Source organism: Brachyhypopomus gauderio, chromosome 1 (genome assembly GCF_052324685.1).
Source record: "Brachyhypopomus gauderio isolate BG-103 chromosome 1, BGAUD_0.2, whole genome shotgun sequence".
Classification (NCBI taxonomy): Eukaryota; Metazoa; Chordata; class Actinopteri; order Gymnotiformes; family Hypopomidae; genus Brachyhypopomus; species Brachyhypopomus gauderio.
The window spans coordinates 19243418-19269819 of record NC_135211.1 but is presented as its reverse complement, the minus strand read 5'-3'; the positions used below and the strand labels follow the sequence as shown (position 1 = coordinate 19269819).

The 26402-nt window shown below is 43.5% G+C and overlaps 1 protein-coding gene across 2 annotated transcripts in view; it reads right to left on the bottom strand.

Annotated features, from left to right (window-relative positions):
* Positions 1 to 48: 48 nt before the first annotated feature.
* The window catches only part of bean1 (brain expressed, associated with NEDD4, 1), a 41334-nt gene continuing 14980 nt past the window's right edge, over positions 49 to 26402 (bottom strand). For both annotated transcript variants that reach the window (XM_077000610.1, XM_077000619.1), the window contains exons 4-6: positions 13582 to 13782; positions 10879 to 11020; positions 49 to 3471 (exon numbers count right to left, since the gene is read on the bottom strand). In XM_077000610.1, coding sequence (XP_076856725.1) covers positions 3039 to 3471; positions 10879 to 11020; positions 13582 to 13782 — 776 coding nt within the window. In that variant the 3' untranslated portion in view covers positions 49 to 3038. The remainder of the gene's footprint in view (positions 3472 to 10878; positions 11021 to 13581; positions 13783 to 26402) is intronic.

Below are 26402 nucleotides of genomic sequence, written 5' to 3'. Positions count from 1 at the left end.
CTACACATACAACAAAGAAGGATTACTTACTCTCCTCTAAGCAAATAATTAAAGAGTAGTAGACTTTTATTTTGAAGTATACAGTAGGAAAGGAATCAATGCTCTATTACAAAACATTCATTAGATCTGCCGATAATTTAGATGTAGTTCCTTTTTACAGTGGAGAACAACACTGAAACAGCACATTCACTTTTCAGACAAACACATTTCAAAATGGGGTTTAATCCCAGTTTATTCCCAGTGTGCTGGTAGGTAAACACTAAGCATTTAGAAGGACAGGGCTCTGAACAGGGTGCGGTGAATAAGTGGAGAGGTGGAGCAGGACTTTTGAGGCAAATTAAGTTTAAATTGTATTAACACTCATTATACCACAATGGCAAATGTGAATACAGAAAGGCTTTGTGTAGTCCTAGGGGGTGAGATGTTGCAGCTGGGGGGTCTATACCTCCAGTGAAGATACAGCAATAGAACTATACCACCAGTGAAGCTAGAGCATTAGAACTATACCTCCAGTGAAGATACAGCATTAGAACTATACCACCAGTGAAGATAGAGCATTAGAACTATACCTCCAGTGAAGATAGAGCATTAGAACTATACCTCCAGTGAAGATACAGTATAAGAACTATACCTCCAGTGAAGATACAGTATTAGAACTATACCTCCAGTGAAGATACAGCATTAGAACTATACCTCCAGTGAAAATACAGCATTAGAAGTATACCTCCAGTGAAGATACAGTATTAGAACTATACCTCCAGTGAAGATACAGCATTAGACCTATACCACCAGTGAAGATACAGCATTAGACCTATACCTCCAGTGAAGATACAGTATTAGAACTATACCTCCAGTGAAGATACAGTATTAGAACTATACCTCCAGTGAAGATACAGCATTAGAACTATACCTCCAGTGAAAATACAGCATTAGAAGTATACCTCCGGTGAAGATACAGTATTAGAACTATACCTCCAGTGAAGATACAGCATTAGACCTATACCACCAGTGAAGATACAGCATTAGACCTATACCTCCAGTGAAGATACAGTATTAGAACTATACCTCCTTTCATTGACAATTAGTCATTTGCACTGCGTGACGCTATACACATGGAATAAACTAGTGATAAAATTGTCAAGTAATATGGATTCTCTAGAAATATCTTCAAGTAATAAGCTACATGAGGAGCATTAGGCTAATATTTACTCATGTTGAAAAAAGAAAACACTCTGTAATGTGTCAGTACTGTGAAAAATCATAAATAACATCTCCAAACAAACACACGAGGAATCGTGAGGGTGAGTCGGGATTCAGCTCTGGTGATGGCTGCTTTTCACTGGAGAACATGTGCAGTCATTCAGCAGTTCATGTCACACTGAGAGCGCTGACCTGCGGCCTGAAGGGCTCTACTGATGAACCAGCATACTGCTGGAACTACTGGATCATCTGTAACTTGTCTTTTTTGAAAAGTCCTATTGCTTGAATGAAAGACTTAAAGACCTTAAACATGAAAAAAGCCATTGATATTTGCACCCTGCTATCCTCCAAGCTAACAGTCACAGAGTGCATCACTGATTTTATAACAGCACATTCATCAGTGGAATTCAACAGAGGGAGTAGATGAGTAGATGAGAGGTGTGCAGCCAGACCAACACAGCAGGGGTACCTGGTTTTGGAAGCATATTCTGTGTTTCAGAGGAGGCTGATTCACAGACTAAAGCTGTGCAGGGCAGTTATCTAATGAAACAAATTTGTCAGTTACGTACTTAATGGGTGATATCTGGACATACACAAAAACCTATATTATATTATTATGTTATTATTATTCTTCCACAGGCATGTCTATCCTCTTTGGTGAGGTGAGGAGATGCCAGAGCCCTTTCTGGTGAGCATTTGCATCCTGTTCCTGTGCTTGTAGTTCTTACAGAATGATGGACAGCTGAAAGCTTCAAGGAAACATTCAAATGATGACATTCGGGGTGTTCAGTCTCCATGACGCAAATAGACAAAAAATGTTCACAGTGAGTTTTACAGAATACAAAGAGTTAAACAGAGGATCATGGGTAAATCTAGAAAAAGGAACAGTCTTTGCTAATGCCTAACATTATGGCCCAATCAGGCTATTGTAGAGGTTCTATGTTAAGATTTTAATCACTGAAACTCATAACATATTGCAATAACAAAAAGTTCTTCAGGCAAAAAAAAAGATCACTTGTTACATCTCTTCAGGGTCCATAAACAAACCCGTGCTTCTGCCCCACAAATGACACAGATATTATCACACAGATACAGAGAGCAGAAGCCTAGCAGTCCTACTCTAGAACTATACAACAGTTTCAACATTAGAGTAGAATTGAACTATTTCATGGTCACATATAAATCTGTTCTATGTCTTTAAACTAGTTACTTGTCCACTGGATTAGTGCTTTGTTAAATCCTGCCCGGTATAAATGTGATGGCAGAGGGAAAACCCCATGCAGTGACAGTGAGAGGAGGGGCCCTGGCATTACATCACTGGAATTATTATTAAAATAAATGCTATTTGATAAGCAACATATAAAGTAGTAGCACTAATTTTCAGGACTGCTCAGAAACCTTTAGGGCAGATGTAGTCCTGCTGGAGCTGAGGACAGGACACTGAGGACAGGACACTAAGACATGTCAAACCCTGAAAACACAACCCAAGGTGTGATTAAACAATGAAGGGGCTCATTGCTCCGAATGTTCACAGCAGCACCTGTGGTTCTGACTGAGGGTCCTGGCGTCTGGGTTCAGGGTCTGGTTCCCAGTGAGGGACCTGGTGACAGAGCTGATCAGAGAGGTAACTCTGGAGGTGTAGAGGTGTATTGTAGTCAGATCTTGCTGTTTGCTTTGTTCATTCTCGTTTGAGTCTGTGAGTGTGTAAAACAGCTCTGTCCTCTGCTGATGAGACAGCCTGAACTAATCTGAGGAGTCCCTTCTGATGAGACCTAGAGTCTTCTTGTCTGATTACCTGTGTGTGTGTGTGTGTGTCTGTTGGGAGGTGCAGAGAGAGTCTATAGGATAGTATGTGGTCCGGGATGTGTATGTGAGTGTGTGTGTGGTCCGGGATGTGGGTGTGGGTGTGGTCTGGGATGCTGTAAGACGCTCTCCTCGGCCGTGTGTTTCAGCAGGTCCGTTGCTATGAGTGGGAGGGGCTGGTTCTGCTCCCCCACCACTGCCTCATATGGAGGCGCCTCCCCAAGGGGCGTGGCTGACATGGAGATAGAAGCCACTGGGTGTGTGTTCCAGTCCTGCAATCTGATTGGATAGTGGGAACTCCCACTTGCAGACAACCAGGAAGCACCTGCAGGCAGATCCTGTGCGTCCAGACAGGCGTGTGTGGAGTGAAGCTGGTCCCTGTGACATGGATCGGTGAGTGAGTACGGTGGAGGGTCGTCTGTGGGGATGTATATCTGTGTGGCACCAGGACCCACACACTCGTCATAGCTGAAACAGAGGAACAAAGACTTTTAATAAGGAATTTTAATAAGCTATGAAAAATTACTTTTCCAGATCACGGTGGCGGCTGATTTAATCTTGAATGTATGATGGATGTCCTCCTTGTGTGACTACTCCTACTATAAAACTGGTATATAATAATTGCATTGGTTTGGACACTAGAGGGCAGACTTTCACCAACCTTCTCTGAAAACGGCCAGTGAAAAACCGAGCCACTCAAAAACAGATCAAATTGGATGACACGGACAACTGATTGTAACTGAATGTAAGATTAGCAGATTGTTTAACTCAAACCATTTTGTGGCTGTTCAGTCTCCTCAGAGACTTGTAGCTGACACAAAGCTCAGACAAAGAGCCTTGGATGGCCGAGAAGATGGAGCCATTCAAGAAGAGAGCGAATGTGTGTCGGTCTGGTGCCTGTGTAGCAGAGCACATTCACCAGAGATAAAGCAGAGAGAGAGAGCGCGAGAGAGAGAGTGAGAGAGAGAGAGAGAGAGAGAGAGAGAGAGAGAGAGAGAGAGGTATAGCTGAATGTAGGCTGTGGTTAACTTTAACAGCTACGTTAACACACTCTCCAACACACTCTCACTTCCAGGCCAAACATATGAGGGAGGGACACTAAACAACATGAGTAGATATTCTAGGTGCATCTGTATCCAGCACCTGTATTCAGCACCTGTACCCAGAACCTGTATCAAGCACCTGTATTCAGCACCTGTACCCAGAACCTGTATCAAGCACCTGTATTCAGCAGCACCTGTATCCAGAACCTGTATCCAGCACCTGTATTCAGCAGCACCTGTATCCAGAACCTGTATTCAGCACCTGTATCCAGAACTTGTATTCAGCACTTATATTCTCTGATCCTGTCATATGAGCAGTGAACATCAGACACATGGCCATGTGCGCCGTTAGGTCTTTGCAATGACTTACAGTTCAACATCTCAGTTTCAGCACCTAAACCAGAATATATACCAGAGAGTAAGAGATATATACAAGAATACACCAGCATATACCGGAATATACCAGAATATAATAGAATATACCAGCATATATCAGAATATACTTGAATATACCACCATATACCAGAATATATCAGAATATAATAGAATATACCAACATATACCAGAATATACTTGAATATGCCACCATATACCAGCATATACCAGAATATACCAGAATACACTTGAATATACCAGAGGCTGCAAGGCATACTGTCATAAGAAATCCTGTAAATATGGAAATGTGTGTGTATATACATATGTCAGCATGTGTGTGTGTGTAGGTGGACTGGCTGGTGCTGGTGAAATGCTCAAGGCCTGCAGTAAGAGTCTCAACTCTCACAGCAGCCATTACTGTTTACTGATGTACCATCTGCTCATATGGGCTCAGCTGCTAATGGCTTTGCTGCACTCTCTCTCTCCCTCTCTGTCTCTCTCTCCCCCACCTTCTCTCTTTCTCCCTCACTCTCTCTCCCCTCACCCTCTCTCTCTCCCTCTCTGTCTCTCTCTCCCCACCTTCTCTCTTTCTCCCTCACTCTCTCTCCCCTCACCCTCTCTCTCTCCCTCACTCTCTCTCTCCCTCTCTGTCTCTTTCTCCCCCACCTTCTCTCTCTCTCCCCCACCCTCTCTCTCTCCCTCACTCTCTCTCCCTCTCTGTCTCTCTCTCTTTCTCCCTCACTATTTCTCTCCCTCTCTGTCTCTCTCCCCCACCCTCTCTCTTTCTCCCTCTCTTACCCTCTGTCTCTCTCCCCCTCACCCTCTCTCTTTCTCCCTCACTCTCTTTCTCTCCCTCGGTCTCTCCCCACCCTCTCTTTCTCCCTCACTCTCTCTTTTCCTCTCTCTCTCCTTCTCTCTGTAATACAAGATACTACAGATACTACTCTTGACGTCATCAATTAAACCAACTTACTGACATGACCACATCACTTTATTTGCGATAATGCTTTATTCTGTTTAGAAATACCTTGGTAAAAAAAAATAAATACCTTGGTAATGCTGATTATCATAGCAGCATCACAGTCTCAGTGTTGTACTAGCAATACTAAATGACTATGTATTGTTAAGATCCTTAGCAGACACCGGAAGCTATTGTTCACCAGTTCAACTGATACTCAATATTGTGCTTCAAGCCATCATCCATTGTGCAGAGCTGGTTTATACCAGTGTGTGAAAGTGTTTTTGTGTAATACAGTGTGTGTGTAATACAGTGTGTGTTGTGTGACAGACACATCCTTTATATGGAACATATTTAAATCTAAATATTTTCTGCAAATATTTATGAGCATTTTATTTTTTGTTGAATTTAACATTTCAGTGTGCATAAGTGAATCTAGCACAGTGAATCTAGGATTGTGAATCTAGTATTGTGAATCTAGCATGGATCTTGATTAAATAATGCTAAAGTCTACTAGTGCCTTATTAAACTAAAAGAATGTTTGCATGCTATGTGAGCGTGGGCATATGCGTGTGTGCGTTTACATATGCATATGTGTGTGTGTGTGTGTGTGTGTGTGGGTGTGTATGTGTGTGGGTGTGTATGTGCCTGTTTTTCTGTTTTTACACTCCCTGCGGAAGCATCAGTTCACAGACTCCACAGGTGCGGTGCTACTACAGAGGCTCTGAGCCCTGAGTCCCTCTACCATCTGTGGAAATAGCAGATCTGCCATGATTCACATGTATGGCCCCCTCCTTCCTCACACACACACACACACACACACACACACACACACACACACACACACACACACACACACACACACACACACACACACACACACACATATATACACACACACACACACCCCTCTGCCTCTTCTGAACACTGCACATTTACCAGCACACACACACTTACAATCACACAAACTCACGCATGGCCAAAGCCCTTTACTGAGCAGTGCCAGCTCCGTCACCACACACACACACACTCACCCACCCACACGCCTTTCTCTCTCTGTTGATCACACATATGCCAGCCTCGCACTCCACACACACACACACACACACACACACACACACACACACACACACACACACACACACACACACACACACACACACACACACACACACACACATACACACACACACACACACACACTCACACTCACATACTGTGGCAATGGGTGTGTAAATATGCCCCTGCATTGAACCATTATGTTGTAGAGGAACTATACTACCCAGGTATTTCCACATGCTGCGACTGGGATCAAGCCAGCCTAATACGCACGCACACACACACACACACACACACACACACACACATGCACGCACGCACACACGCATGCACAAATGTACACAGTGCTACCACCATTACACACACACACACACACACACACACACACACACACACACACACACACACACACACACACACACACACACACACACACACACACACACACACACACACACACACACTGCTACCACCACTACACACAGAGCAGCACACCAACGCTGCATTGGAACACAGAGAGCATATCAGACAAGAATAGCCAAACTACTGGCAGAAATTTTCTTACTGGCTACACAAACTGGGTCAGCATCATGAGCAGAAAAAACACAGTTGTTTCCAGTTCAAACAGCTCAAGTTCATGATGAGTGACAGGATCACCTGACGAAGTGGATCATCCGTGTTAGAGCAATGAAAGCAGTAATCAGGCCAGCGTGTTGCGGTTTCTAGAAAAGATCTGGAAAAGGTGTTGCTAGGATTGGCACAGAATCCCTGGGTAATGCCAGGTGAGGCAGAGCATGCTGGGTAATGCCAAGAGAGGTAAAGCATACTGAGAAATGTTAAAAGGGGCAAAGCATGCTGGGCAATGCTGGAAGGAGTACAGCATGATGGAGAATCATGTGGTTCAGTATGGCAGAACTAGCAGAGAGGCACAGCTCAAGGCCAGCGTCAGCTGCACAGAACACTAAGGTGTGTTTACAAACACTTATGAGAGTGAAGATGAGCTCTGAAGTCTATAATGATCATGTATTTTAAGAGAAATTAAGTGTGTGCATTAACTAAGACTGTGTAAATGTGTAGACTGCAGGACTGTGTAACTGTGTAGAGAGTACAGGACTGTGTAACAGTGTAGAGAGTACAGGACTGTGTAACTGTGTAGAGAGTACAGGACTGTGTAACAGTGTAGAGAGTACAGGACTGTGTAACTGTGTAGACTGCAGGACTGTGTAACTATGTAGAGAGTACAGGACTGTGTAACAGTGTAGAGAGTACAGGACTGTGTAACTGTGTAGACTGCAGGACTGTGTAACTGTGTAGAGAGTACAGGACTGTGTATCTGTGTAGAGAGTACAGGACTGTGTAACTGTGTAGACTGCAGGACTGTGTATCTGGTCCTTGTCCAGTCCCTTGTCATCTCAAGACTGGACTACTGCAACTCTCTCCTGGCTGGTCTTCCTATGCATGCCATCAAACCCCTGCAACTGATCCAGAACGCTGCAGCTCGGTTGGTCTTCAACCTTCCCAAGTTCAGCCACGTCACTCCCTTGCTGTCCTCCCTCCACTGGCTTCCGGTAGCTGCCCGCATCAAATATAAAACCCTGGTGCTGGCCTACAAAGCAAAGAATGGTCCAGCTCCTCCTTACTTGATGGCCATGGTAAAACCCAGAAGCATACCTAAAGCCCTCTGTGCCTCAGGTATGACTCATCTTGACCCTCCATCATCCAGGACACATGGGAGACAAGCATCCAGACTTGTGTGTCCGAACATCGGAGTCACTTGCTGTCTTCAGACGCCGACTGAAGACCCACCTCTTTCAAGTGCACTTTACATAATTATGCTTTTGTCTACTGTGCTTTATCGTCTCTTTCCTCAGGTGTTTGTTACAGGTATTGCTTACTGTCTTTTTCTCAGGTATCGTGCATAATTGGGTTACAGGAATTGCTTACGTTTTTTTACAGGAATTGCTTTCTTTTTCCTCAGGTGATGTGTATATTCAGGTATAATAATGACTTGGCATAATTTTTAGGTATCATATGACTTTCGTCTAGTGGTTTTTCCAGCTTAGAGTCCCTTTGTTCAGGATTATCTATTCTACCTTGGAGATTCCAAGCAACTACATAGCACTTTTGTAAGTCGCTCTGGATATGAGCGTCTGCTAAATGCCATAAATGTAAATGTATCTGTGTAGAGAGTACAGGACTGTGTAACTGTGTAGACTGCAGGACTGTGTAACTGTGTAGACTGCAGGACTGTAACTGTGTAGAGTACAGGACTGTGTATCTGTGCAGAGTGTACAGGACTATGTAACTGTGTAGACTGCAGAACTGTGTATCTGTGTAGAGAGTACAGGACTGTGTAACTGTGTAGACTGCAGGACTGTGTAACTGTGTAGAGTACAGGACTGTGTATCTGTGCAGAGTGTACAGGACTATGTAACTGTGTAGACTGCAGAATTGTGTATCTGTGTAGAGAGTACAGGACTGTGTAACTGTGTAGACTGCAGGACTGTGTAACTGTGTAGAGTACAGGACTGTGTAACTGTGTAGAGTACAGGACTGTGTAACTGTGTAGACTGCATGACTACGTAACAGTGTGGAAATTGTTTCTTACAGTAACAACTCTCCTGATTGTGAGTGGGCTTCCCCAGAGACAGGCAGCTTAAAGCCGTGGTGGGCCGGGCCAGGGAACAGCTCAGGCCAAGTAAGGACTGGGAATGAATTATTGAAGATGGCAATTAGATGAACTGCCATTTAGATCAAATATTCTGGGCCCATTTAGATCAAACATACTGGGCCTCTTTCACCACAAAACCACATGGTATTTCTCAGACACATGTGCTTGTTAGAGAGCTCCAGGGGGCAGCAGCCATGTGATGAGGGTCTGGCACCGGGCGTTCATGCAGGAAAACAGAACCTCAGACAACAGAACCTCAGGACAACAGAACCTGCTCCTCCTGAACCTGAAGACCACATGTGCATCCAGGAAAGAGAAGAAGAAAGGGACGTCTGAGTGAGGGTTTCTCTGTCTGGCCTTTGCTCCTGCTTTCTCTCTCTCTCTCTCTCTCTCTCTCTCTCTCTCTCTCTCTCTCCCTCCCTCTCTCTCCCTCCCTCCCTCTCTCTAATTGTTCTATTAATACCAAAACCATGACTACAGAACCAGTCAGTGAGATTAACAATAGCTTCTTCTCCGGTTCCCTATTCTTTGATGTAGAGCTGGAGTAAACACACACACACTGGAGTAAACACAAACACAGTGGAGCAAACAAACACACACACTGGAGTAAACACAAACACATGGGAGTAAACCCACACACACACTGGAGTAAACCCATACACACTGGAGTAAACACACACATACTGGAGTAAACACAAACACACACTGGAGTAAATACACACACACACACTGTTTGTTTCTGCCAGGAAATCTGACCAAAATAGCCCTGATATGGCTGTACCTCAAGCTGGGCCTTTCTAGCTTGTCTAGAAGCTTCCCTCAAAGACGTACACTTTTTCAGTGTGTGTTTGTACCTGATAAGGCAAAGGCAGTGTACTGCACAGTAGTACCAAGCTGGATCTGAGTAAAGGGGTCCAAGCATTTATTTTCCTGTGAGTGTCTGTTATCTGAGCATTGCTTTCTTAGCACGCTGGTGCACATCTACTGTAACGGTCTCACCATTGGGAGATGTGCAAAAAACTCGCTGAGTTTCTCCACTCTCTCCAGAGCAGGAAATATTATCTCACTGATGACACACTGACATCTCCAGCTGACAACCCCCACCAACCAGCTCTCTCTCTCCCTCCCTCCCTCATTCTCTCTCCCTTTCTCCCTCCTCCCTCTCCCCCTCTCCCAAATCCTCATTAACCTTAAAAGAGATTGGCCTTATTAGTCAGTCATTCTGCCATCTTTCTCTCTTGTGCACAAAGATAGGCATGCATACACACATACACACACACGCACACACACGCACACACACACACACACACACACACACACACACACACACACACACACACACACACACACACACACACACACACACACACACACACACACACACATACGTACATGTTCCCTTCTGTTGAAAAGCACACTTAGAACATATGCTCACTCATATTCATATAGTCAGCACTCTGAACACGGTACTGGTAGAGCATTACAGAGACGTGTGCTATGGGATCATTATGATCACATAAAAGCCTGGAAGGTTACACAAGTGTTAGGAACAGGGTTAGGCTTTAGTTAGGGTTAGGATTAGAGTATAGGTGAGGGCTAAGGTTAGGTTAGGGTTAGAGTTACAGTGAGAGAATGTAGAAATCCTAGTGGACAAAGCAGAAAGCGTTCACTTCCTGAGCAGGACAGTTAGGGTTACAGTGAGAGAGTTAGGATAAGGGTTGGGGTAAGGATTAGGATTAGGGTTAGGGTTAGGATTAGGGTTCACTTACTGAGGAGGAGAGTCTGGATACATGGCGTTGACCTGGGAAAGCGTTTCTATGTAGGGATCAAAGGGAAATGTGGGAGGGAACTCTTCCATGCAGCTGGAGGTCAGCTCCCCCACAGAGCCACCGTACGAGAAGCCATCTGGAGCTGTAAGGAACAACACCACCTCACAGTGACTACACCACCTCAGTCAGTACACCACCCCACACTGACTACACCACCTTACACTGACTACACCACCCCACACTGACTACACCACCTTACACTGACTACACCACCTCACAGTGACTACACCACCTCACACTGACTACACCACCTCAGTCAGTACACCACCCCACACTGACTACACCACCTTACACTGACTACACCACCTCACACTGACTACACCACCTCAGTCAGTACACCACCCCACACTGACTACACCACCTCACACTGACTACACCACCTCAGTCAGTACACCACCCCACACTGACTACACCACCTTACACTGACTACACCACCTCACACTGACTACACCACCTCAGTCAGTACACCACCCCACACTGACTACACCACCTCACACTGACTACACCACCTCAGTCAGTACACCACCCCACACTGACTACACCACCTTACACTGACTACACCACCTCACACTGACTACACCACCTCAGTCAGTACACCACCCCACACTGACTACACCACCTTACACTGACTACACCACCTCACACTGACTACACCACCTCAGTCAGTACACCACCCCACACTGACTACACCACCTTACACTGACTATACCACCTCACACTGACTACACCACCTCAGTCAGTACACCACCCCACACTGACTACACCACCTCACACTGACTACACCACCTCAGTCAGTACACCACCCCACACTGACTACACCACCTTACACTGACTACACCACCTCACACTGACTACACCACCTCAGTCAGTACACCACCCCACACTGACTACACCACCTCACACTGACTACACCACCTCAGTCAGTACACCACCCCACACTGACTACACCACCTTACACTGACTACACCACCTCACACTGACTACACCACCTCAGTCAGTACACCACCCCACACTGACTACACCACCTTACACTGACTACACCACCTCAGTCAGTACACCACCCCACACTGACTACACCACCTCACAGTGACTACACCACCTCACACTGACTACACCACCTCAGTCAGTACACCACCCCACACTGACTACACCACCTTACACTGACTACACCACCTCACACTGACTACACCACCTCAGTCAGTACACCACCCCACACTGACTACACCACCTCACACTGACTACACCACCTCAGTCAGTACACCACCCCACACTGACTACACCACCTTACACTGACTACACCACCTCACACTGACTACACCACCTCAGTCAGTACACCACCCCACACTGACTACACCACCTCACACTGACTACACCACCTCAGTCAGTACACCACCCCACACTGACTACACCACCTTACACTGACTACACCACCTCACACTGACTACACCACCTCAGTCAGTACACCACCCCACACTGACTACACCACCTTACACTGACTACACCACCTCACACTGACTACACCACCTCAGTCAGTACACCACCCCACACTGACTACACCACCTTACACTGACTATACCACCTCACACTGACTACACCACCTCAGTCAGTACACCACCCCACACTGACTACAACACCCCACACTGATTACACCACCTCACACTGACTACACCACCTCAGTCAGTACACCACCCCACACTGACTACACCACCTCACACTGACTACACCACCTCAGTCAGTACACCACCCCACACTGACTACACCACCTTACACTGACTACACCACCTCACACTGACTACACCACCTCAGTCAGTACACCACCCCACACTGACTACACCACCTTACACTGACTACACCACCTCACACTGACTACACCACCTCAGTCAGTACACCACCCCACACTGACTACACCACCCCACACTGATTACACCACCTCACACTGATTACACCACCTCACACTGACTACACCACCTCACACTGACTACACCACCTCAGTCAGTACACCACCCTACACTGACTACACCACCTCACACTGACTACACCACCTCACACTGACTACACCACCTCAGTCAGTACACCACCCTACACTGACTACACCACCTCACACTGACTACACCACCTCACACTGACTACACCACCTCAGTCAGTACACCATCCCACACTGACTACACCACCTTACACTGACTACACCACCTCACACTGACTACACCACCTCAGTCAGTACACCACCCCACACTGACTACACCACCCCACACTGACTACACCACCTTACACTCTAGGGTTAGGGTTAGTGACTCCACCACCACACACTGACTCCATGACCTTCTCCACACAGTGACATAGGACAGTCTGTATTGTGCTCTACTATGCAGGGTGCTATATTTTAAATGAAACAATCATTATAATGTCAGCTGACTGTTTTAACTGGAACATGCAACACTTATGAGTACATAAGTTTAGGGTTGCCTGTTTTCTGAGTAGCTGCAGCTAATTTGGTGTTGAAATGAAACTGCGGTACACAATGTATATGTTCCTACCAACACTCTTAAAAAATTATGACAGCTGGCTCAGGTCCTTGCTAGAGTCACAGTGGTTCTGTTCTGGTTCAGCTGTATAGTGCTATTACATTGTGGACATTCTACTCACCGTAGGTGGAGCGCAGGTGGGGGTGGCGCAGGCGGCTGTCCTTACGCAGGCTGCCCACGATGATGGTGACACAGGACAGGAAGAGCACCAGGCCGATGACAATACCGGCCACCACCAGCGGGGACACCAGCAAGCTGGCCTCACTGCCCCCATCTCTGCAGTCAGGATACTCATGGACAGGGTTGCTCTGGTTTGAGCTCACTACACACACACACACACACACACACACACACACACACACACACACACACACACACACACACAATTATGTTGACTTAATTCCAGTCATCTTTATATTGTGCAAGAAACTCCCTAAATGTTTAACACTTACAGAATAGTTCATTTTCACATTACCCATCATACCAATCATGAATGCATAGTAATGAAGAGGACACTCACACACACTCACACGCATGCGCACGCACACACATGCATACCTGAACCTTTCTGTGAATTGCAGATCAGAAATAGTTCTGTTTTTAGCCCTCGTGCACATTAATCTGCCATTATTAATATTTAATTCTGACCTGTTTGAATATTTAAACACATGGGTGAAAATGAGAAAACAGAAGCACACACACATGCATTAGCTTCCCCGAGGATTAGGGATACACACACACACCCACACCCATATATTAGCTTCTCTGAGGTCCCTCACGTTCCCCTTTACAAACAGAGAGGAACCAGAATACACCCCCAGAATACACACCTCCAGACACACACACACACACACACACACACACACACACACACACACATATATATATATATGTACATGTCCACTCTGAACATGGTGCTGGTAGAGCTATAGGTCCAATACCTGTAGTATGTCCATAAACCAAAGAACAGCTTTTAGTTGGTGCAGATGTTGTCTGCATTTGACCTCAACTCCAAGAAGGAACAAGGTCTTATTTTAGTCTTAACAAAGTCTTATTTTAAGAATATTTCACTCTTGTACAGTTTATGAGTCTTTTACTAGCAGAGAAGATATGAGATGGACAGCAGACAGTATGACTAATCTGCTTCTGTATGTGTGTCTGTTTGATGGGAAAAGACAATAACTGTGAATAATTATGGATGTTTCAGTTGCATATTAGATAAAACCTCCGCACCAAAATGATGGACAATATCAGAGCTTCTCCTGAGAGCTTCATATGTCGTTTTGAGTGCTGAGCACAAACATGGTGAGGATAACACTCTACAAACATGGACACCAAGCCTGAAAATGTGACTTGTCGGAGAGCTTTTGGCTGTTTGTGTGTGTGTGTGTGTGTGTGTGTATTTGTGTGTGTAATTGGGTGGGCTTGCTAACTGGGGCAGACTGCTCCCACCCAAAGTAGATATACTAGGGCACGTTTCTGCTGATGAAACACATTAAGCCTTCAAACGGAAATGATCTCAGTGAGTCCAGGCTAATCATGCTGTATAGAACCCCTCACCCTCTCCCTAAACCAGAACTTCAGTGCTATACACTTCACCAAGAACTACAACAACTACAACTATAACAACTTTACTGTAATTTAATTGGAGAGGCAGATATCTGTCTAACAGTATGTAGTATTAGGTTTGGCTTGCTTTAGGATGCTCGAATGCACAATAACGTGAATATATTACAACATTTTGGATTTGAAATATGACATTCATATCAGTAAATTCAATATTTGCCACATGATAATCAGTGGTACATGCTGTAGTCTTCACAGAGACGTGTGATTAGTTAATAGTCTCAGAAGATTCACCAGGAACACTGGATAATTCCAGTGTTGCGAATAACGGCGTTAGTTAACGGCGTCATTTTGTCAGTAACGGGATAATATAATTAATTACTTTTCCTGTCGTTACAACGCTGTTGATGTTACTGGTCATTAAAAGCGGTGCGTTACCAGAGGTGTCAATTCCAGGTTCAGAAAGTAAAAGTCCTCACCAGGATTTTGCTCAAGCTTGCTAGATTTTCTAATTAGTGCAATCCAGGTAAAATGAGTGGATTCAACACAATCCAGGAAGCCTGAACAAAATCCTGGTGAGGACTTTTACTTTCTGAACTTGGAATTGACACCTCTGTGCGTTACTATATATTGATATACTAACAGTAATCCGAGTGGACCCGTGCACAGGCTAGTGAGGAGTAACAGATCTCGATAGGTCACAGTTCTCAGTGTAACACCTGTTTAACTTAACAAGTCAGTAAGCGATTGGCTAAGGCAGCGTTATGGTAGCCAATCAGAGCCAGTGTTTTTACACGCGTGCCGAAGCACACCAGTGACACATGACACAAACAGAGAAGAGGCAGAAATGGCGAGTCAGGAGCAATTTAAATGATTTTATTCTGCATGTACAAACATATTTCAGATGTACTCATTTCAACTGACTGAAAACTGCTTTTTCAAAAAATCCTTATTCTTTGACATATAACTTTTTTTTTTACTGTAATGCAAATAGTTACTTTCCCTGGTAACAAATTACTTTATTATAGAGTAATTCAGTTACTAACTCAGTTACTTTTTTGAACAAGTAGTGAGTACCTATAACTAATTACTTTTTTAAAGTAACGTTCCCAACATTGGATAATTCTTAAGTCAGTACTGAGGTAATATTGTGTGGTCCCAATTTTTCTAACTGTATTGGTGTGTGTGATTGTGAGTGTGTGGACACGTGTGGATGTGTCTGTGTGAGTGTGGTTCATTCCAGGTCGAGACATGGTTGTGTACTATGTAATCTCTCTAACCTTCTTACAGATGTGGTCGTGTACTATGTAATCTCTCTAACCTTCTAATATATGTGGTTGTGTACTATGTAACCCCTCTAATCTTCATACAGATGTGGTGGAGTAATCTCTCTAACCTTCTTTCAGATGTGGTTGTGTACTATGTAACCTCTCTGAGATCTGACTTTGCTGGGTGTCATGAACAGAACATTCTTTGATTCAACACACTGTGTGAAGGTAAAACCCATCATGTGTGGGGTGAACATACTGTGTGTGGGGAAAATCCATCATATGTGGCGTTTCATCTACTAATGATCCTGCATCACATTACAGTCCTACCAACCCCACCCTGTGCTCCCAGGGGCAGCAGGTATAATGTGTTTTGTATGTGGTTGTGTACTATGTAACCTCTCTGAGATCTGACTTTGCTGGGTGTCATGAACAGAACATTCTTTGATTCAACACACTGTGTGAAGGTAAAACCCATCATGTGTGGGGTGAACATACTGTGTGTGGGGAAAATCCATCATATGTGGCGTTTCATCTACTAATGATCCTGCATCACATTACAGTCCTACCAACCCCACCCTGTGCTCCCAGGGGCAGCAGGTATAATTTGTATAATTTAAGATGTCAGGGTGCCCCCCCCTGGGGGCCCCCCTCCCCCATGTCTATACAGGAGGTTTATCCATGGCTAGCTTCTATTACAGTCTGACGTGTTAATCGTGTCGGTGTGTGTACTGGTCTCATTGTAGCCATAGTTAGCGCTGTACCTGAGTCACTGTGTCTGACGCTCACCTTCCCAGGGAATGAGGTCAGAGACAGGCAGGGAGATGGAGGGACGCAGAACAGTTTATGCAGATTTAAGGGGCCAGAGACATTGTGGGGTGGACATATGGCAGGAGGATAGCTGTGACTTAATTCTGTTTTAAATGTCGTGATTCACTGTGGGACTGTAAAGGCTGGATTATACTTCCGCCTCTGACCAAAGCTCTCGCCTCCGCACACTGCAGTGTTCTCCAGACCAACAGGTGGCAGTGTAAAGATATACCCCTGCAAAAACATCTGAAGAAACATTTAACTGATGAATTATAATGTTGCATTGTGTTAGAAAAAGTCTTTCCAGGTTTGAAAAGGGCTGGAATTTTGACTAAAGTACTTGCAAATGCTTTAAAATTTTTAAGATCTTTAAATTTTCATCGTTTAGATTGTGCATTTTGAAAATAAACTACAATTAAATAAAAAATATGCTAAGATAGCTACCGGAGCAAATCCTAAGCAAACTAGCATATGCCAACAAGCTTATGTAACATACTTTTTCTTTTGCTATTACCAAACACAGAACCATCTCTTAAATTGTGATTAAAAGTGAATTCATAATTTTGAGTATGTGTATTTGTATGTAATAAATGGACCTTGAAAGTCAATCAATCATCAATCAAATTTTATTTATATAGCGCTTTTTACAACAGTTGTTGTCACAAAGCAGCTTTACAAGTGCCGAGTCCTAGCCCCCAGTGAGCAAGCCAAAGGCGACAGTGGCAAGGAAAAACTCCCTAGTTTTTTGCATGAGGAAGAAACCTTGAGAGGAACCAAGACTCAGGGGGGGAACCCATCCTCCTCTGGCCGACACCGGTCACCATGACAACAACAACAATATAGACAGAATGTAGACAGAATGTAAAAGATGCAATAATGTCAATTTAGACCGAAAAATATGTAATAATGTCCATCATGGTGTAGGCATCCGGTTAGGCAGGAGGTGGCCGGCCAGGATGGATCGCTTGTCTCTCCTCATCTCATTATTCCTCAAGCAGGCGGGCAGCCATGTGGAGAAATGAAACAGGGAAAATTAGCTCTGTATGAGGACATATACAGGACAGGTAAAATTATAAACATTTCTGGAGTGTGGCAGCAACTCCGGCACTAAGTTAAATTATTACAGCCTAGCTAAAAAAAAGGCAGAACCAGAAGGTAACATAGGCTTGGGGGCATTCTGAGACAATGGCATCCGTCCACTGCACTGTCAACAAACTTGAGTGACCACGAGCAGTGACAGGATGACAGCACCAGTACCCCAGTCTACCATAAAACCCTTCGTCTATGAACCCCTGGATCTGTACCTTTATCTAAGGGGGATATTAATTATCAAACGCTAGACTAAATAAGTGGGTTTTCAACCTAGATTTAAAGATTGTGACTGTGTCAGAGTCCCGGACACATTTAGGAAGATTATTCCAAAGCTGGGGGGCCTTATAAGAAAAGGCTCTTCCCCCTGCTGTTACCTTGTTAATTTGTGGAACTAATAACAGACCAGCACCCTGTGATCTTAGTTGACGTGGGGGTTCATAGTAGGAAATAAGTTCCTGGAGGTATTCAGGAGCAAGCCCGTGTAGTGCTTTATATGCTAATAATAGAATTTTAAAATCAATACGAAATTTAACTGGGAGCCAATGCAGGGCTGATAGGACTGGTCTAATATGCTGAAATTTTCTAGTTCTGGTCAGAACTCTAGCTGCGGCATTTTGAACTACTTGAAGTTTATTTAGATTCCTATTTGAACATCCTGACAGTAGTGAATTGCAGTAGTCTAGTCTAGAGCTAACAAATGCGTGCACCAATTTTTCTGCATCATCCTGTGATAATGCATTTCTTAATTTGGCAATGTTGCGGAGATGTAGAAAAGCTATCCTAGTAGTATTATCTATATATTTATCAAATGATAGGTCAGAGTCGAGTATGATGCCTAGGTTTTTGGCTACTGTGCCAGGTGTAATGGGATAGTCTGCAAGATTAAGCATTAAATTTGGAATTTTCTGTCTTGCGGCCTTAGGGCCCACAAGGAGAACTTCTGTTTTGTCCTCATTTAATTGTAGGAAGTTTAGAGACATCCAGCATTTAATATCTCTTACACAGGCCTCAATTTTTCCTAAACTGAGTTTGTCATCGGGTTTGGCTGATATGTAAAGTTGAGTGTCATCCGCATAGCAGTGAAAATTGACACCATGTTTGTTTATAACTGTGCCCAATGGTAGCATATATAATGTAAATAATAGTGGTCCTAAGATGGAGCCTTGCGGGACCCCATATTTAACCATTGTACGTTTGGATGAAATATTATTGAGCTCTACAAACTGATGGCGATTTGTTAAGTAAGACTGAAACCATGAAAGGGCTGTGCCTGAGACTCCAACCCAGCGTTCTAACCTTTCTAGCAAGATCCTATGATCAATTGTGTCGAAAGCTGCACTAAGATCAAGAAGCACTAACAGTGATACATAGCCTTGATCTGATGCAAGGAGGAGATCATTTGTTACTTTAACTAATGCTGTTTCAGTACTGTGATGGGGCCTAAAACCAGATTGGAACTTTTCAAATGTGTTATTCCTATGCAGATATAGGCATAATTGCTGGGCAACAGCTTTTTCTATGATCTTAGATATAAATGATGTGTTTGAAATGGGTCTATAATTAGATAGCACAGTCGGATCAAGATTTGGTTTCTTGATCAGAGGTTTGATAATTGCTAATTTACATGATTTGGGCATGTGACCTATTGTAATGGATGAGTTAACTATAGTTAGAAGAGGTTCAGTTACAGCTGGTAATACCTCTTTTAATAACTTTGAGGGAACCGAGTCTAATGTGCAGGTAGTACAATTTAAGGAAGAAATTATTTTCTCTAATTCTGATTTTGGGAGTGGATGAAAAGCATCAAGATTTTCTCCCGGTATGTAATTTAAATCAATATCAACCAAACCAGATGACATACCAGTTGTATTGCTAATAAAGGGTTTTATATTTTGTCTAATATTCTCTATTTTATTATCAAAGAAATCTATAAATACATTACTAGTGAGGTTTACTGGAATCTGAGGTTCTGTGCCTGCTTGATTTTTTGTAAGTTTAGAAATAGTATTAAAAAGAAATCTAGGATTGTTTTTATTTTTCTCTATCAGTGAGGCTAAGTATGCTGAGCGTGCTTTAGTGAGTGCCCGTTTGTAGTCAATAATGCTATCCTTCCAGGCACAGTGGAATACTTCCAATTCAGTAGATCGCCATTTCCGCTCTAATTTACGTGCTATTTGTTTTAAGTTTCTAGTTTGGTCGGTGTACCATGGGGCGAGCTTTTTGGATCTAGCTTTTTTATATTTTAGTGGTATAAAATACCACTTTTCAGTGCCTGAAAAGTGCATGAATTCAACCTTGTAAAGATGTATGAACCCTGCAAATATGCAAATATGACTTTGTTCATTCCTCTGAAGCACAGCATGCACAAACTTACAAAAATCCAGAGGTGCACGACCTCGCGCCGCAACAGCGCAAGGGACCAACGCGCATGGGTGGAGCCAACGTGCATGGGCGGGGCCACTGGGAGTGGGTAATTTTTGGCTGGCGGTCCCTCACGTCTGTCATGAGGCATTAAGTATAAAGAAGCTGATAGAGAAGTCTGACAGTCAATGAGTTCATTATCTCCTCCCCATTTAATTTGCATAATTTAGGTTATAATGTTATACTATATAAGGCTAATGTTATACTGCAAACAACTCACATCTCAAGCAGCATAGAAGTATCTGTAAATACTTCAACTACTGTAGGCCAGCAAGAGATCATAAAAATTCATGTGCTAGTGGGTGTGATACGGTGCAGATCATTGCTTTAAACTCCTCCCTCCACAGCTGTCACTCTCTAAAATCAAAGCCAAAGCATCACTCTCCCATGAGCTTGGCATCCAGCGTGTTTTGGTGGTTGAGGAGAAACTGACTGTGGAGTGGGGGGTGTTGTGAGGGTGATGTAGGAGTGATGTGAGGGCGATGTGGGAGTGATGTGAGGGCGATGTGGGAGTGATGTGAGGGCGATGTGGGAGTGATATGAGGGCGATGTGGGAGTGATGTGAGGGCAATGTGGGAGTGATGTGAGGGCGATGTGGGAGTGATATGAGGGCGATGTGGGAGTGATGGTAGGGTGATATGGGAGTGATGTGAAGGTGATGTGGGAGTGATGTGAGGGCAATGTGGGAGTGATGATAGGGTAGGGTGATATGGGAGTGATGTGAAGGTGATGTGGGAGTGATGATAGGGTGATGATAGGGTGATGTGGGAGTGATGTGAGGGCAATGTGGGAGTGATGATAGGGTAGGGTGATATGGGAGTGATGTGAAGGTGATGTGGGAGTGATGATAGGGTGATGATAGGGTGATGTGGGAGTGATGTGAGGGCGATGTGGGAGTGATGATAGGGTGATGTGGGAGTGATGTGAGAGCGATGTGGGAGTGATGATAGGGTGATGTGGGAGTGATGTGAAGGTGATGTAGGAGTGACGTGAGGGTGATGTGGGAGTGATGTGATGTGCTGTGTGTTTTTAGCCTATGGTGTGTATGTGCTGTGCATGTCACACATATAATCTGAGGTGAGTGTCACACTCTCATGATGGCTGACAGGTTACAAGAAGTATTACATTAACCTGATCAGCTATATCTATACTGCTGAAGAAACATGACAGTCTGAATTAAAGTCAGAACAGGCCTACACACTTTGCTGCTTTTCTCTGAACTGGATGCTGTTGCAATTTTTAACCAATTTTCTTGGTGTATGTCTGCCAACAAACTCACCTTATGACTCACGTGCCATGATCGACATGTCATGCTTCCTGTGTCTGGGCTCCTCGGAGGTCTGCCAGAGCTGTACAATACTGATACTGTACGATACTCACATTGTACGATACTATACGATACTGATACTCTACGATAGTGATACTCTATGATACTGATGCTGTACAATGCTGTATGATGATGTACGATACTGATACTATATGATACTGACATTGTACGATACTATACGATACTGATACTATACTGACATTGTACGATACTATACGATACTGATGTTGTACAATGCTGTATGATTATGGAAGTTTTTCTGTCTCAATATTAAAATGAAAATGTAATGCGCATTTGCATTTACATGTTCTACTCATACAAGCAACTTTGAGCTCAAAATTCAAATTCAAATGCAATAACTCCATTTTCATTTGCAATTGTTCCACTCATACAAGCAACTTTGAGCTCAAAATTCTAATTCAAATGCAATAACTCCATTTACATTTGCAATGTGATGGACATCCATTCACATTTCATTTACACATACATTTTGATGCTTTATATGTGTCTTTATTGAAATGAAAATGTATTTCCCGATTTGAATTATCAAGTTCATGTGATCATGCAAAGGTTGTATCAAAATTATAATTAAAATGCTATTCGCTTAATATGCTTTGCATTTCGTGATAACACGTTTGAAACGTAATTTTCAACCTCACCACCACGCTAAAAAGATGTCAATATTCAAACCTTAATGGAGAAATAGCGCCACCCCTGTTTGCAATAACATTACGATACCAACAGCGCTAAAACTGTGTCAAAATGCATCTTGAAAATGCAATCCGAGCAGATTGCATTTTCATTTCCATGGTCTTCCACTATAGTCAAATTATAGTCAAATTAGATCCCATCAGCCTTCCAATCAGATTCCACCTCCCTCCACTTTATTCAGCCAATCGGGTTCCCCTTTCCACCTCAGGGAGCCAATCAGGACGGGACTAAAGCACGCTCAGCACAGAGCCATATAGTTTCTGGCTCTGCAGTACAGGCGAGTTTTTGGTCTTGATTTATGATCCCTAATGCCTGGTTCACACTGCACGACTTTTCAGTCGTCAGGTTTTTGTGCCGTTCGCACTACACTGGTTGTGCTGTAATCGCGAGTCTTTCAGTTGTTGTGGCTTTCACACTACATGACTGATCGGTGACGCGGGCTCACGAATTACAAGACTGGGGAATCGCCGACTCATCTGGCTGCCGTCCAAAAACACGAGAACACGAAAACGAAACTCGTGAAAACCAGCAACACCACTTAAAGAATAAAACAATGTACATGTACTCCACATTTTCGTTATTATTATTATTTTAGTCCCATAGTCCCAAGTTGCCAGAATTATTTCATCTCTCCGTTGCAGTGAACATAGTTATAATCAATCGCACTATTTCTCCAGTGCTGTCACAATAACTTAAACAGTGTTGTAGTAAAGTTGTAAGAAAGGTGAGGATTTTGTGTGTTTGCTGGGTTACTGTTTTGAAAGCATTCTTGAAAGTTTTTTACATTCTCAGAGATATCTTCAGCGGTGACGCGGTTCTCTCTCCGCGTTCACATTGGCTGTAGTTAGACGCTGCTGCCGACTCTCAGTCGCCGACTGGGCTAGATATTAAACACGCTAGATATTAAACATGCTAGATATCTGCCGGTCGTCTGCGATGAGTCGGCGACCACTCGGCGAGCGTCTTTCAGCAGTTCACACTACACTGAGCGAGCGACGAGTGATCGCCGATTTGCCTCCGACCACAGTTTCTGTCGGCGATCTACAAAAAACAGTCGGCGACTGAAAAACCAGCCTAAAATCGTGTAGTGTGAACCGGGCATAAGGTGTAGTTTGAGACCTAGGCAAACTATAACGTAGAGGAAAAGAACTCGTACGAAAGATAGACCAAAGAATAAAAACGTACACTGAACACTCGATTAAACAAACACAATCTATGAACCCCAAAGGTATAGTCTGAGACTAGGGAAAGGAATGAAACGTAGACAACGGAAGCTTATACTAAGGACTTACCAAGGCATGAAAACATAAGGACCACTCGACTCAAATAAGGACAATCTATGAACCCACAATGTGTAGTATGGAGTGAGATTGCGGTCTTTAATATGAGAGCGCAAAGATAAGATTCAATCAAGCAAGTCAGACACACTGAGCACGCAAAATCAAGAAAACCGAGCGCTGTTAAGTGCGCTCACTTCCCTGTTTTTAGTGCGCGTTTCAGTTTTTTGCTCGCTTCTAAAATTTCTGCTCGCGTCATGATTACAAGTACGTTAAAGATCAAAGCTTGGTAGAGGATTACCTGCGGGTTCAGGTAATTATGCCGCGTCTGTGGCATTAACCACACTAAATAGGGACGCTGGGGGATTCTAGATAACATCACTCATCGAGGCATTACCGCTTTATAACTTTAAAAATACGACAGCACAAATGTTTATTTAAATAAACCAGCATTAACAAGCAGAAATGGTTTTCTGTTTCTGATCACACGAGACACTTCACGGAGGTCGGCCGTACCGCCGTAGTTTGAGGCACACAGCTGCTCTACCACAGCGCTCAATTTGGCAATAACAGTCACATCAGCGCCAGATAAGGCTGATATGTCTGCCACTTGATCGATGGTGGCAGACATATCACACTAATATAATACACGCTCCGACATTTCACACTAATGTAGTGTAAATTCACCATAAGGACTCGTCTGCTACCCTTTGAATTAATCTAATGAGCGCTTCTGTGACCATGTCTAAAAAAACTCGCCTGTACTGCTGCGCTGTAGTCCCGTCCTGATTGGCTGCCCGCTGTGGAAAGCTGTGGAACCTGATTGGCTGAATAAGGTGAAACCGTGGAATCTAATTTGACTATAATTTGACTATAGTGGAAGACCATGGAAATGAAAATGCAATCTGCTCGGATTGCACTTTCAAAATGCATTTTGACACAGTTTTAGCGCTGTTGGTATCGTAATGTTAGTGCAAACAGGAGAGGCGCTATTTCTCCATTATCGTTTGAATATTGACATCTTTTTAGCGTGGTGGTGAGGTTGAAAATTACGTTTCAAACGTGTTATCACGAAATGCAAAGCATATTAAGCGAATAGCATTTTAATTATAATTTTGATACAACCTTTGCATGATCACATGAATTTGATAATTCAAATCGGGAAAATTTTTTTCATTTCAATAAAGACACAAATAAAGCATCAAAATGTATGTGTAAATGAAATATGAATAGACGTCTATCACATTGCAAATGTAAATGGAATTATTGCATTTGAATTTGAATTTTGAGCTCAAAGTTGCTTGTATGAGTGGAACATGTAAATGCAAATACGTATTACATTTTCATTTGAATATTGACACAGAATAACTTCCATATATGATGCTGTACGATACTGTACAATACTGATACTGTACGATACTGATACTGTACGACACTGACATTGTGCAATACTATATGATACTGATACTCTACGATAGTGATACTCTATGATACTGATGCTGTACAATGCTGTATGATGATGTACGATACTGTACGATACTGATACTATACGATACTGACATTGTACGATACTATACGATACTGATGTTGTACAATGCTGTATGATGCTGTATGATACTGTACAATACTGATACTGTACGATACTGATACTGTACGACACTGACATCGTACGATACTATATGATACTGATACTCTACGATAGTGATACTCTATGATACTGATGCTGTACGATGCTGTATGATGATGTACGATATTGTACGAAACTGATACTTAGAGCTGGGCGATAATTCGATATTATCTATTAAATCGAATTTACAGTTAAGGACGATGTGTTTTTATGAAAATCAATTTTCTGAGTTTTCATTTTCACTACCGATGCTGCACTGTGGACTCCCATAGTTCAGAATGAGTTTAGCACCTCCCACCCATCCACCCTCAACACACACACACACAAACATGACGGCAGAGCTTGTGCCCAAGAAAAGAGCAACTAGCTCAGTGATCTGGAGTTGGTTTAGTTTTGCGGCGTCAGACGTAGACCAAACAAGTCCTCGCTGTAAGGTGCGTTTGAAACCCCCAGAGGGAGGGGGGAAACCCCTCAGAGGGAGAGAGCAAAGAGTACTATTGTTCAGTTGCGTTGTGAATAAAGTTTCCCTCTGCAGGATATTTTGGATTAAGCAGTTTCTGCCTCGGTTACCGAACCCACTTCAATGGATTATACTTTCGCGAGTGACCGTAGCGCATGGCTCCGCACACCTCGTGCGAACCTGCGCGAATGGCAGAGGCATCCGAAACGATATGTGGTAGTATAAAGAAACACCCCTCAAAAATAGGGGAAGGAACATTTACCTGACGAAATTTTATGTTGCATTGTGTTCCAGGTTTGAAAAGTGCTGCAATTTAGGCTAAAGTGAGGGCAGCCCTGTTCTTAATCAGAATGTATACAGCGTGACTGTCAGTACGCAACATG